Source organism: Lissotriton helveticus, chromosome 3_1, assembly GCF_964261635.1.
Source record: "Lissotriton helveticus chromosome 3_1, aLisHel1.1, whole genome shotgun sequence".
Taxonomy (NCBI): Eukaryota; Metazoa; Chordata; class Amphibia; order Caudata; family Salamandridae; genus Lissotriton; species Lissotriton helveticus.
In genome coordinates, this window is record NC_136061.1 from 1940214051 (window position 1) to 1940228992 (window position 14942).

Genomic DNA, 14942 nt, shown 5'->3' on the forward strand with positions numbered 1-14942 from the left:
TTTGTTGAACACATGTTAAAGCAGCAACATTGACGACTGTGTACACTTTCATAGAACACTACTGATTGCAGACAATGCCCAATTACTTGGAGGTCACGCTAAGACTAAACTTCCTTTTAACACTCTTCACAACCTACTCTCCTGCCCAGGAAGTGCACATGGGATGTGGCAGGCTGCTCATTAAGAGGAAGAGGAAGATGGCTGTCCTGACTTAAAGGCTAATCAGAGTAGTATCTTCAGAGTGCCTTGGAAACGTTAAAAAGGAAGAATCATCAGGCAACAACATAACACCCTCCAAGGTAAGGACTGGGACGAGGGAGAGAAGACTTGATTTAAAAAGGATTACCAGTAAGTAAATATTGCATTTACTGAAATGCAGACCAGCATGGATGCAACAGTTAGGAGACTATCCATACTAGCATGGACAGACCAGATAAAACATCGTTTCATGTTTGAAATGCAACAGCTGTAGCAAAATTTGAACCCAAAAGAAAAAGTTTAACGGTGCACTTGGATTAAGCTCTGAAAAAAACATTATTTAGCTGCAGATTCTCAGGTGTTTGCTTGAGAGATTGGTATTGATTCGGAGACACCAAAGAAATAAGGGGGCTTGGTATGTAAGTTGTCCTGTTTGACGGCCTCCAATACCCCAAGGTTCTCTGCCCTATCAATGGGTTTTCACTTGGATGACACCCAGCTAAAGGGACATAGTTATTTTGTCTCTTTAGATTTAAGAAATGCAGCACCTATATATCCAAGTTTCAATTAAATTCGTCAGCCCCATTCTCGAATAAGATCTTGCAGAATCTGTCCTCCCATTCATCACGTATAGTTCACATTGTGAAAACCTGAACCTCTCAGCAATAGGCAATTGAGGAGTAAAGGTTAGAATTAGGCACTAGTTTATATTTTGTGGACAATGTTGTGCAGTTCACTCATTGATTCGAAGAGTTTGCTTTGGGCCTGGTAGGCTGTTGTGGTAAGGGTTTATACCAAAGTAATCCAAGATGAGACTTCAATATTCAATAAAAGGATTTATTCTTGTAAGGACCCACGACCAGTACTTCACAGCTGAGGTCTTCCCTCTTGAATAATGCATATCGCTATCCCTAACAAGATATTCTAAATCTAGAACATGTATGAAGATTCTTAACATTAAACATTCCTTAAAGTACAAGAACAGCTTACCTTAATACATATTACAGCTGTCAAGAGGGACAAGATGGCGGTTCTTACCTGCTGAAGCGGAATGACCAGGAAGGCGCCCCCGCCTGCGCTCTCGGTGACAACAGCAAGGAATTTGGCATTGACAGCACAGAAGTGGTTGTCGTGAACATTCTTGGTGATTGGGACGCAGTCGAAGCAGTGCTCTCGGCAGGCCGCCTTCCCGTAGACATTTCGGAACTTGGAGGTGCGATACTGCGACCGCCATGACATCTGGGAAAAAACATAAAAGACAGCGCCGGATTAACCAGGATGTATGATTTGGGGGCCCCGCCACCTCCGAGCCCTTCCCACATCGCAACGTGGACATTGGGGGATTATTGGACCGGCCAGTTAGAATCAGTCACTGCCACTGGGGATTCAAAGTCACATATCAAACTTACGGGTGGCCTACGACTGGCTATGCATTCACTGTCATAGTCTTTCCCCTAATTATTTAATGTAATTAATTTAGGAGTCTGACTGTTTCCACTTAGGCTGGTCTACCTCGGAGAAAGGAAACCGCATGCACCTTTGGAAACAGGCATCTGCATTCTGTAACTTTGTTACGTAAATATTCTAGAATTTTCCACTTTTTCCAGGCAAGCAATGGCCTTGTACAAAACTGAAATTGCCCTGCATTTTCCTCTTGCGCGCACCTTGCTTTACTATTACTAAAACAAGAGTAGCATGCCCTGGAACTTTGGTGGTCTTCACCCCCCATAAAATATAAAATAATAATAATATATATATATATATATTTTTTTTTTTAAAACAGACGACACTAATAAATATGACGTGTCCATCCCACATAAGCTTGAGGATACTACCATCTTGGTGGCTCTCGAGTGCCAACTGCCAACAGAAGAGGTGAGGTGGGAAAAATCAGGAACAAGAAAGGACAGGCTGAAGTAATTATACTATTAAACAAGCATTTGCAATGCAATCGGTCTCGCCTTTGGAACCTTATATGTATTTAGCTATGCAGCACATTAGCCTGGGTGCTGAAACATCTACTGTTCTTTAACAAAGTAAGCACCAAACTGCGTGACACGGCAGGTATGGGAACACATGGAGAGAAACATTGCCTTTCAGTGGGAAATGGTATAGTCCAAAGTGCTGTTTTTAATATAAAATCAGGGCCTTCTGTGTTCATATCACTGAAAATACAAGATTTGAAATTTTTTTATTGTCTACGGGTGCTCGTGGAAGACAATTTCTATGGACTGGAATTTAGGGAATGCTAAAGTGATTCTGGTAGAAAACGACCAGAAGAGGTCAGTAAAATAGCAAGAAAGTTAAATAGAGCCATGCTACAAAGCCAATATTCCCTCGCGAACTCGGAGCGCTTTTGCTACCTCCTAGTCCGGCACGCACTAAGGACAACACTGCGCCGTGACGTCAACACCCCCCCCTGGAAAGCTCCCCATTAGAGGACCATCTCCCTTACCTATCAGAAGCTGATCAATAATATAGGCGACCCCCTACTGGCACTGTGTGAGAAATGGACTAGGGATGGGTTCGAACTAGATGATGAGGACTGGCTGACGGCAGTCTCCTGCCCCAAGACTGTTGCTATCCCAGCGCGGCTCCGCCTAGTAAAACTAATAATCCTTCACAGGGTGTACATGACTGTACATAGGTGGGCTGACAGACGACTCGTGTAGGTGGGGATGCTCTCAGGCAGGCACATTCATGGATATTCTCTGCTACTGTGTCTCAATCCAAGAATACTGGCGTGCAATCCATGCGGTCATGAGCGAAACATTGGGGGTTGAAATCAAACCAGAAGCACCCAGGTGTCTTCTCAATGTCTGGGAACCAACTGACCTCACTATACATGCAACACAATGGGTCACTCTCGCTTGCATGATCGCCAAGAGGAGTATAGCACAGCTCTGGGGGGGCACACATGCACCCACGGTTACTGATTGGGAAAAAGACCTTGATTGGAGTATGTTACGTGAAAAAAACGTCTATGTGGCCCTGGGCTGCCCCCGGAAATGGTCTAAGATATGGGCTCCTTGGAATGCAAATCGTGGGGACATTTGTACTCCCCCTCGCGAATTGGACAGCGATGATCCATCCATCCCGTGATTTCCACTGAATTATTCTATTGCAATCATATGATATTTCTTTTGTAATCTGCTGTACCCTACCCATTAATCATTGTGACAATGTACCTTGATGTTGAGATTGTTTAATAAAAAGATTTATATAAAAAAAAAGTTAAATAGAGGCAGTTGCCAGAAACATTTAAAAAAGAAAGTCCCTCAGCAGAAAGCAATATTGGTATTTTACTGACCTCTACTGGTCCTTTTTTTATTAAGACAGTTAAATAGAGGCAGTTGAACAGAAAAAAAGGCCCTAAGCTGAAGCAGCTGAGTCCTAGGGCTGACCTCCAGAGCCCACAAAGTACATACACAAAGTATATACAAGAGGTCTCGAATGCTCGACCTAAAAAGGGGAGGCGTAGTGTCCAAAGTAGGTCCAGGAGGCCATAAGTTCATTATGTGTAAATGTATATTTTGTGGTTCACTTGACAACCTGACATGTCTCTGACACTCCTAGGCCTGTGAGCAGGCACATCTTGTAGGAGTATCCACGGGTCTATTCAGATAATTAGAACCACAAGAGACCAGAAAAAAGAAAAACTGTGACCGCTAACCTATATACCTCTAGCAGGCTACAAAAGAAAAAATCCTTTTACAGGACGGATTCCTATCACTCACCAAAGGTAACATGCTTCATCATTTCAAGCAGCAGAGATTTATACTTCGCTGACTTTGTAACTTTTAAATAACTTTCACATAGACTTCATGTGATGGGAGTATAAGCCATCAAATTGATTTCTCTCGCAGGGCGGGGCCTTCTATGTACCTGAGTCTGAGCCAGGTGAGGTGAGGTTACTACCTGATACAGGATAGGTGAGTGTACCTTTTGATGTTTATTATAAAGGAAAGAGGTTTTGTGTGGTTATTTAGGGTCTGAGAGATCTTTATACTTTTCCATGCCTGTAGGGGATAGAAAAGCATGATTATCATTCATCCTGTATAGAGGTATTGTTATTGGTCACAAGTGGTCACACTGTGATTGTGTTTAAATATTGTTTTGCACTTTGTTTTCTGTTTTTCTATCTATCACACGTATTGCTGTAGCTATTACTTAGAAGGCCTCGAAGAAAGCCAGGGCTACTTTGCCCATTTGGCTGAAACTAGTCGACCTAAGAACTGCGGCATATTTGTTTTTAGCTATACCTGCATTTCTTTTAATAGGCATGGCAGCAAGCATAAATAAAATTGTTTGGTTCGCCGCTATGTCCTTTTTAATTCCGCACTAATTTTTTGCACTGCACTTTTTGACTTGGTCTGTGTACTTGGGCCTATAGGCTGTTAGTCAACTTTGGTTTCTATGCTATCCTAGCTACTGGGTGCACCCTCCCAGATCACGGTATCATCCCTTGTATTTATGGGGTGACGTGACAGGGAAGCTGGAATTCCAAATGATGACACTGGCCACAAAGGGCAGTTGATGGAAATCCTTCTCCTACCTTCCCTCTGTAGGTTCTGCTTTATCTTTTTGTGTGTCCGCATTTGGATATAACTGATTTTTTAAGAAACCACCACTGGTCTCTTTCCTTTTCATTAATTAGTTTTTCTAGACCACCAGTTTGCACTGTTGTTATTATATATAGGATTTGGGGATTCAATCTGGTATAGGTCTATAAATATGTTCCCTAGGACCCTTACTCCCTAGAGGAGTGGTATTGGTAGTAAAAAAAAAAAGTACAGACAGTCTGCATATAGACAAGTCTAAAAACCGTCGAACACAGTTAATAAAATACGAATAAGAAATATGAAAAAGAAAGTGATAAAAGCAAATGCAAATTATCGAAACAAAAAATACAAACGCACGGATTTATATTATTTAACATGTTTTATATAGCGCTAGCTGGACCCGGGGGCATCAGAGCGCTTTACATGAGTATACACTGTAATATAGCAACATTTACAATGAGGTAGCATTCAGAAATGAATACAGACGATAGAAAGCAATTTAAATATTACACAATCGAATTAAACGAAACAAGTTGCCAAGGGTTACAACAAATCCTGAGGGATTAAGCTAGAGAGAGAGGGAAAGGATGTAAAATAGGGAGGAAGGGTAAGGAAGGGGCTAACAACTAATTATTACAAAAACCTTTGGGAGTGTCGCTGCTATGTGCCTGACTTAGCGAGTTTGCAGATGTCCTTGGGCGAGGGAGATTGGAGCAGTATGTCAAAAGTATATATGGGTGTACCTCCTTCAGAGTGCGCACTTGGGTTCCAGGTGCATGTCATGTTTTAGCATAACAAGCCTTTATTGAAAGTCTTAACCTCACTTATCTGAACGTATCTATTTAACCAAGTCTTTGTAATTCTTCAGTGTATTAGTCATCCCATTGTCATTTTAATATTTCCTCCTTATATGATCATGTTTCCCATCTGTAATTATTGTCTGTATACTTTGCTGTTGCCCATTAAATGCTCATTCACATTGTACAGCGCTCTGACGTCTTCCCAGGCCTTGTTCCCATTTTATAAAAACCTGACAAATAACATACAAATAAACAAACGAGTTAGGTCAGGTGTGACTGACAGAATGAATATTTTTTTTCTGTAAAAAAAATAGTGCAGTTATCCTGTGTAACCAGTTGGTGGTGACAGAGGGCTATGTTACGTCTGAAAACAGGTGTAATGGAGACATTGTCAGGTCTTTCTCGAGTTAAAAATTCACAGGAAAGAACTGGGTAGAGGCACTTGAAACAGTCGAAGAAGCCCAGTCCTGCCCTCCGCAGTGTCAGAGCTTCACACCCAGGGAGACGGCTCGAAAAGGGCTCAGTCAGACCAGCCATGACTGAAGCCCAGAGAACAGGCAGGACGCGAAGTCGAGCTTCCCCGGTGTCCATGAGGGATCAGGTGGTGCCACGGCAGCGAGGTGCAGAGCAGATGCCCGGGGCGGATTCCGCGAGCACGTGCATGGCTGTGGGTTATTTATTAAGAGGAAAAGGTTCTCGCGAGGCCTTCTCGTGTGTTACAGGTCACGACCCTACCCGCGTGTGACGATTCTGTCAGCACCGGAAGTCCTGATGCAAGGGTCAGGCGCAGGGAGTCCGCAGGGGTCAGACCCCCGGATTGCCCCGGGGCTGGCTTGGGCCTCACATGTCACACTGCTGATGTACCGACACTTCCCAGGAGTTAGCCGGTACTCTGAACAGTGGCCATCCCCCCCTTCTGTATAGCTACCAATTGAAAGGTTGACACTAGCGCGCGTGCCTGAAGAGCGAGGGTGACAGAGACCAGGGTGCAAATTTACAGTTTTTCTCTAGGGTCCGAGAGAGCCCCTCATGGGTGGGGCAGACTGTTCAATCCGCGAGGGCGCGGGAGAATCAAGGGGAGTTAATAAGGTTCAAATAGTTCCTCAGTGAGGTGGAGACATTGACACCCTGCCAGGGCAGGAGTGATCAATAACAAAGGGAAAGAGAGAGACTCTTTAACCCCTTCTACGCTCATGACGAGCTCAGCTCGTCATGAGCGTTACCTGCGCTACGCGGATGACGAGCTGAGCTCGTCATGTAACGCGGGTTTTTTCAAATCGCAGCGCGCAGCGAGAAAACCGCTAGCGCGCATGCGGTTAAGGGAGATTATACACATGAAGGAGGTGTAAGGGCAGCTAGCTTCCATGAGCAAGGAGACTGGAGTGATGGAGGACACTCGGTGTGAAAGGTCAGGAAGGCTCAGGAGGATCTTATGTGGAGGTCAGACCAGCAGGTATTTTCTTAAAGACCACTAAAGATCCCCAAAAGAGTCTTTTGTTTAGGAGTTTCAAGAGCAGATGGGCTTTTTTTTAATGAAAATTTGATCGATTTTTGATACTCAGCTGAAAAATACTTGATGCTCTCCGAGTTGCAAAAGTACATGATGCAGTGTGTTTATACCTCGGGTACCATCCTTCCATTAACCACCACCCACAAGGACCAGAGGAGAAAAAACAAATTCCAATCTCTATACACACATATTCAGCTAGACAATGTAAACTCATGATGTTACATTGTTATATCTGAAGTGAGTGGCCTTCTCCAACACTTCCTGTTACTGTCAGAGATCCCATTGGTCGTCAGCGGCCTCGGTATGCTGGGGCAAGACCATGGTAGCTCTTCGTTTAGCCGGTGATCTACCCAAGGTTTCCATACTGCACTAAACATATGTCTTGTTTCTCAGGTCACAGGGTAGCATTTCTAGAACTATAATCTCCCTAAATCTTCTTGAATTCTAGCTCTCAAATGGTGGGGATATCTGTTTACATTTGGCGTCTGTTTCCTATTTTGCTCTCAGTACCATGTGAACAATTAAAGAACACATCTTTTCTCCTTATCTCAACATCATGGCAGGTCGAACTCACCATAATCTAAACAAGGATCGTTTGGTGTTGGGTACCCTACCCTACTCGAGTTGTATGACATTACAATGCTTGACTTTTGCACACTGCTCTTACTAGAAATGGTAAGTCTATTTAAGGTAAGTAAAACTCAAATATAAATATATTTTCAATGAAAAAAATCCAAGGTTAAAGTAACGTTATAGTTAGGTGAAAATTTCACTGACAATTTAACTTTTTAAACTAAAGAAAACACTGAAATCCACCAGTTATAGTTATCTCAAGTAACTATAATTCCCGCTCCACCATGCACAGTGTTATCATCAATGATACCAGTTCAGTTGTCATTGGTAACGCTATCAATCATGTCACTGAACACATCATGAGTGTTGCAATATGTGCGGTCATAAGCAGTGCCTGGCGAGGGCAGGAGTTATAGGTACTTTAGGGCACTTCAAGCTGTACTGCTGGAGTCATTCAGGGTGCAGGTGTGGAAGCTGGGTTTTTAACGCAGCCACAACCTACAACCTCTCTGACACAGCACAGTCCCCTTTTGCAACTGTTGCAATCTATGGCCTTACACTTGGGAGGGAGGTGGCTGGGTTCATGCAAGCCTGCCTGGACTATTGGATGTCTCTCTTCTGCAACTGTGCCAGCGCCTAGCACACTCAGGAAGGCCACAAATCCTGCCACATATAGGCCATGGGCACACTGCGTAAGACCTGGTAGCAGCCATGCATGCTTGTTTCCGGTCCAGGGAGGACCTGGCTTGGCAGTTCGGACTGGACTGTTCCCATGGGGCACAAGGTCAAGACTGATTTGCATATGGCTGGGTCTAAACTGGGGTGGTGAAGTGAGCAAAAGAACAATGGATTTAATCCAGATCTATTGACTGGGGGTGAATGTTTGATTTGCTCTGCATTCCGTCCATCATCTATGTGTCTTTAGATTTTCCTATAGGCCTGTCCGATCCTGAGCATAAGAGACATCTGCAGGTCAAATGCTCCACATCCAGCATGATGTAGGAAAAGAGCCACTCACATGGGAATTCCAAGGCATACAATTGCACACAGCAACATTAAACGATCTGCCAATCAAAGGCTTACAAATAAGATACCTCATACACTCAGCATACATGGCAACACAACCACACTGAGCAATCAAAGGCTCGCCAACACTCAATCTGCACAGGATGCAAGGCTGCAAAATCACTCTAAGCATTCCAAGGCTTGCAACTACCTCTTCCATACAGAATGCAAAACAGCAAAATCAAAGTGAGCATTCCAAATCTCTCATATAGCTCATACACAGGGCATGCCAGCCAGCATAATCATATTGAGCATTCCAAGGCTTGCAAACTGCAAAAGTTGCAGGATAGCAAATATCCCAATGGGAATTTTAAACTTAAACAACAAAGAAGAGAAGATAAAGGAAAACAACAGCACCCAAGGCATTTCAAGGCTAGCAAATACCAAAACCTCAAAGGATGCATGGCAGCAAAACTATACTGAGCATTCCAAGACTCCGAAACAATCTAGTTCAAGAAAATGTTATTGACAAATAAAAGAGTGTCTATAAACAATACATAACAGTTATCTTGTAACAAAATATCTGGAATAAGCATATTTGCGAATAAACGAATTAGACGTATAAATGACATTATGTGAAATACAAATAATACAGGTAAAATTTTAGTATCGATAAGTTATAGAAAAAATTAGGAACATTTAAGGGATCAGGGGGGTTTAAGAACTTCTTTTTGTGATGGTTTGAGCTGGGAGAAGCTTTTAGCACTTGCATCAAGAAACAGTGTAACAGGTGACCATAAATCCAAACGTTAGGTAAAATCATATTACGAATTCAAAGTCCTACCTATCCACCCCATGTACATGGCCTGCAGGCCAGCATTATCAGACTTCTCATTCCAAGGCCTACCTATACCCCATTAACCCGGCATGCAGGCCAGCATTATCAGACTAATCATTCCCAAGCACAAATTCCTGGAAACAATAGACAGTAGAATACCCCCGGAAGACTTCAGCACAGGCATCTAATAGGATTAGAAAATACCTAACGGCAGCACGATAAAGATATGGAGAAAACCAAGTTAGTTGCAAAACCCATCACTGATACCACCATATCCCATAGCGTGGCTAAACTCCCAAGCCTTCTGGACGATTATCAAAACTGCTTGAGCAAGCGTGTCAAAGGTTCAGGATACACATATAAGAAGTGTGCATACTGTGAATCTAAATTGAACTTGTATATGGAACTCAGGCAGAGATCAGACCGTCATGGACCTACTTTGGACACCCCTGCACAGGTACAGCCAGAATGGCTCTCAGCATACAGAAAGGCAGATGTTGTTGAGGCTCTATAGCCTGGAGAGTGGCTTAGATCACAGTGTGAAGTACTCCAAAGAGTAGAACCGCTTTTAGTCCGCACTGCTCTTCCAGCTGAAAGTAATCCAAGAAGTGCACTCGCAATAGCTACCTCACCCCTGGTAATGGTAAAGCTAAGAAAGTGACTGTGGGCAAAGGCAAATTCTCGCGATGGATTTGCGCTTCACGCTTCTTTTCTCCAGATAATATTTGGTGCTAAACCCCAGTGTTTACTCTCAGACGTGGACTACAGCAGATTACCAATGGTTAGTTCACCATTCCATCCCAAGACACCCCCTCACACAGCCCTACATGCACCATCAGACACAAGCTCTCACACTCGTCACATTCCATGCACAAGCACCGGACACACTGCACACTAAGTACCACACGACATGGTACTCCACATTCCAGAGACTAAACCGCTGCAAATGGAACATGCTGAACCTAGTGCTTTAAATGGAAATATAGAAGTGCAAGCACTCACTATTTAGAGTATGTGTTTGCGCTTGAGAAGTGCTGGTACTCTCCCAATAAATGTATTGCAGAAGTGCTGAGGGGTGCAGGTACCCCCCTCTTTCAAAGGAGTGCAGACACCCAGTATTGCCCATTTAAAAGCACTGACTAAGGCTCAACATTGTATAATTAAAATTTATTTTAGCTAATATATGCATTAGATATCTCTTGACGAGACTTGTCAGTGCGGAAAGGAATATGTGCATCTAAAATTAAGATGCTGTGGTGTTTGGGTAGCAGGGGCTATTATTTAACGGTTTATTCACTTGGAGTCCCTCAGGGTAATTATTAAAACCCAGCTCCCCGTCATATTAGTCAAGTAAGCTTCATGATGTGGAAGCACTGCCACTCACAGGCCCCTCATCCTAACTCTTGTGCAGCAGACACTAGCGTAAGGGGGTGAGTGAGGGTCGGGGGAGGGTGGGCTAGGGATGCGTCCTCTCCAGGTAGCAAAAGATATCCAACGCTTTTAACTCTCCCCGAGATCAAGCAGGTTTAAGCTAGCCGGTCACCCCTGCAATGGACTGGCTGCTGGTGCCAGCTCCGAATAATGGAAGTCTGGGAGAAGGAAACTTAGGCCCACATGTATCAAAGCATTTCTCCATTGACACAGAATGGGTAAAACCCTTTAATACATCAGGCCAACATAAATCAGAAAGTAATCTGATCTACGGCACCCCACCGGCGAATGGTACATGACTTACCATACTAAGACACCTTCAGACTGCCAATATCCTGGACTCCTCCCAGAATGGATTTCGGGCAGGTCATAGCACAGAGACTGCTCTCCTTGCTATGACGGAACATCTACGCTCCGTGCTCGACTCTGGTCAAACTGCGGCGCTGGTGTTACTCGACCTCAGTGCCGCGTTTGACACGGTCTCACACGCAATACTGCTGCAGCGTCTGGGAGAAGCAGGTATCTCTGATTTAGCACTTGAATGGTTTCGGTCATTTCTAGCAGGTCGTTCATTTCGGGTCGCTACACCTCCATTTGAGTCTAAACCCTATTCCATCGAGCAGGGAGTGCCTCAGGGGTCGGCACTTAGCCCCACGTTGTTCAATCTGTATGGCAGCCACTGGCTGCGGTCGCCAAGCAGTGGGGCCTGACTATGGTTTTGTATGCTGACGATACGCAGCTGGCGGTTGCACTCGGTGGGGACTCCGACTCTGAGGCCCCTAGGTTCAGGGAGGGTTTGACAGCAGTGGCTGGCTGGATGACCGCTAACTGTTTACAGCTCAATGCCAAGAAAACGGAGGTCCTTATTGTTGGTAAGCATAGCAACCTCTGGGGCGCTCAGTGGTGGCCTCCAGAGCTGGGTCCAGCTCCCATCCCGGTACCCGAGGTTAAAAACTTGGGTGTCTGGTTAGACCCCGCCCTCAGTTTCTGCGGACACACAAAAAAAGTGGCTGCTACATGCTTTGGTATTTTGCGTGGGCTCAGGCCAATCCTGAAATTTTTTGACGCCCCCACTAGACAGTTGATAATCCAGGCCACCATACTCTCGCGGCTTGATTACGCAAGTTCGCTCCTGTTGGGGGCCAATCAGGCAGAAGTTATCCGGATGCAGCGCGTACAGAATGCGGCGACCAGAGCCCTGGTGGGCCTACCTAGGTTCTGTTCTGCAAAGGAAACCATCCGGAAACTCCATTGGCTGCCCATGGCTCAAAGGATTGAGTTTAAGACTCTATGTCTTTCCTTCAAGATTCTTAAACTGTCCTCTCCCCAGATCCTAGAGCATCTTCTCACCCCCTATGTCCCCTCTCGTTCTCGGAGGTCATTGGGTCAAAATCTGGCTACAGTCCCATGGTTCAAACGCTGCAGAGCGGGTGGGCGTTCCTTCCGCTATCTAGCGGCTAGGCTTTGGAACTCGTTACCAGCTCACATTCGCGCCCTAGATGATTTGCTTATGTTCAGGAGGACTATTAAAACCTATCTTTTCCCCCCTGGACCTTAATATACTGCCCCGCTGCTACTTCTCTCTGATTTTTCTTCTGTTCTGTATGTGTATTCCTTCTGCCAGTCAAAGCGCCGGGACGCCCCTTTGCTGGGGCAGCTGTGCGCTATAGAAGATAATAGAAGATAACATGAGATAACATGAGATAACATGAGTGCTCCTTGTGTAAGTAAGCTGAATTCTCATGACACCTAGAAGCACTTGTCCCACTCCCCCTTCAGCGCTTTGTACCTAGGTTTGTACTTTATAAATACACATACATAAACAAACATATCCAAGATCTAGATATGTTTGGAATGGTGAAGAAGCGGATACCCTCTTTTGATCACTGTGGGAATTCATGCCATAATAGCAATTGTTCTGGTCTTTGCGGACCTCGTGAAGGTGATGGGTGAACGAGACAGAGAGACAGAGAGAGAGACAAAGAGGGACAGAGAGAGAGAGACTAAGCATGGGCGGATTTTGCGGATCCACGATTCGCGGATTCAGCGGATTCACGGATCGTGGATCCGCAAAATCCGCGGATTCAGCGGATTTGCGGATTTGGGGGCGGGGCTTCCTCGAGCGTGTGAGCGGGGCCAAACGGACGGGGCTTCCACGCGAGCGCACATGCCTCTTGTGTGTCTAAAAGGTCAGAGACCGATCAGAGCAGCAGATTAAGAGACAGAAGCCCCTGGTCACAGGAACAGCACGGGGGTTGCGCTCGTAAAAGTCAAAGATGCCCAGCCTCCCAACGCTCACGTTTTTTTTTGGGCTGCTGAATGAGTCACTGCATTTGCGCTTCAACTAGTTCCAGCGACCAAGTGTGTGTCACTATGCAATCGCGCCGAAGTGCGCAGGGGTCCCTTGAGTGAAATGTCCATCATAGTGGGTAAATGGCGGGAAGACGGTGCACACCTCGAGTGTGTGGGCGGGGCCAAACGGACGGGGCGTCCATGCGAGCATGCCTCTTGTGTGTATAAAAGGTCAGAGACCGATCAGAGCAGCAGATTAATTTTTGGGCTGATGAATGAGTCACTGAATTTAAGCTTCAACTAGGGCACATGCTTTATTGATATTTGCAAGTGTTTCCTGTTGAGGTTTATTTTTTTGTGCCAGGACCGTCGTGCCCGAATGAACCCTGCCCTTCATATTTATTCAAGAAGACACCACTGTTGAAGTAATTTACGATGGCGCCGGCAAGCTGCCAGCGCCATCCTGCAAAAGTTACTTAATTAGCTTCAACAGGAAGCTCCAACTGCTAAAATAAAGCAGGCGCTCGAGCCCCTGCTGTATCTTATCTGTTAGAGCTTCCTGTTGAAGCTAATTAAGTAACTATTGCAGGATGGGCGCTGGCAGCTTGCCGGCGCCATCGTTAATTAGGCGCGCTTGAACTTTTGACCGCAAAATCCGCTCCGATCGCGGATTGCGGATTTTCGGCAAATCCGCGAGAGTTCGCGGATCGCGGATTTGCCGAAAATCCGCAAAATCCGCGATCGGAGCGGATTTTGCGCTCATGCTTAAGAGAGACACAGAGACAGAGAGACAGAGATCTGCATATTGGGGATTTGAGCAAAGGTATTGTGCTTGGGACAAAGGCTTGACATTTGTAGTGATTCATTTTGATTCAAACCTCTTCCCAAATTTACTAAGCAGACTCACTGCCCCCAATACTATGGGGGAGTACTGTGGACCACTGGCATGTGGGTAAACCAAGGCATTGTCTGTAGGGGAGTGAACTATGGGAGTTTGAAGAAGGAAAGATTTTTTTATCCTCAAATTTGAGATTTTTATAAATTACAAATAGAAGCTTAGGAGTTTTTGCCGAAAAGTTTGTTAACATATAAAAAACAAGTAGAGGATTTAACAAAAATTCAGTGTATGACCATTACCGTAAAGAAATGTTAAAACCAATCTCCATGTTTAACAAGACTTGGTCCAATCTAATTATGCATCCATTCTTCTCACAGTACTTTATTGCATGTTGTATGGCAGTCATGGAGTCTATCACATTACAAGTGAATAAAAATCGACTTCTGGTCGACATGTTCTGGTCCCTATACAAACAATTTATGGACACTCATCGCAACAGTTAGATACTTGATTTTATAAAGCCCCTAACATGCTGTTGATGATACAAAACACATTTTGTTTGCTAGTTAATTAACAGCACGTAAGCAGGATTGTAAATGAGGCGCTAATGAAAAGGTGTTCTCTAAATGTTTGGGGGATATTCTATCTGCAAATAACATGGCAACCTGAGCAGTATCTGTGCTAGGCCCAGGTATGAAACCAGACTGATGTCACTGGTCTTTATGAAATATTGACGATGGAAGGTAATACATTCGTCATGCATGTTAGACAGACAAGGGGAGCGGAGAGGCACTACCTTAGTCTGCCAGATTTGCCGTGTAAAGGGAGAATTCCTTCAAACGCAGGTAAGGAAGTAATGTGCGAAGACTTTGAAAGAAGGAAGAAGCAGTGAACG

The 14942-nt window shown here is 44.7% G+C and overlaps 1 protein-coding gene across 2 annotated transcripts in view; it reads right to left on the reverse strand.

The window, feature by feature from the left end:
• Positions 1 to 14942, reverse strand: part of CORO2B (coronin 2B) — a 359010-nt gene that overhangs the window by 149653 nt on the left and 194415 nt on the right. For both annotated transcript variants that reach the window (XM_078683011.1, XM_078683012.1), the window contains exon 2: positions 1237 to 1437. In XM_078683011.1, coding sequence (XP_078539137.1) covers positions 1237 to 1437 — 201 coding nt within the window. The remainder of the gene's footprint in view (positions 1 to 1236; positions 1438 to 14942) is intronic.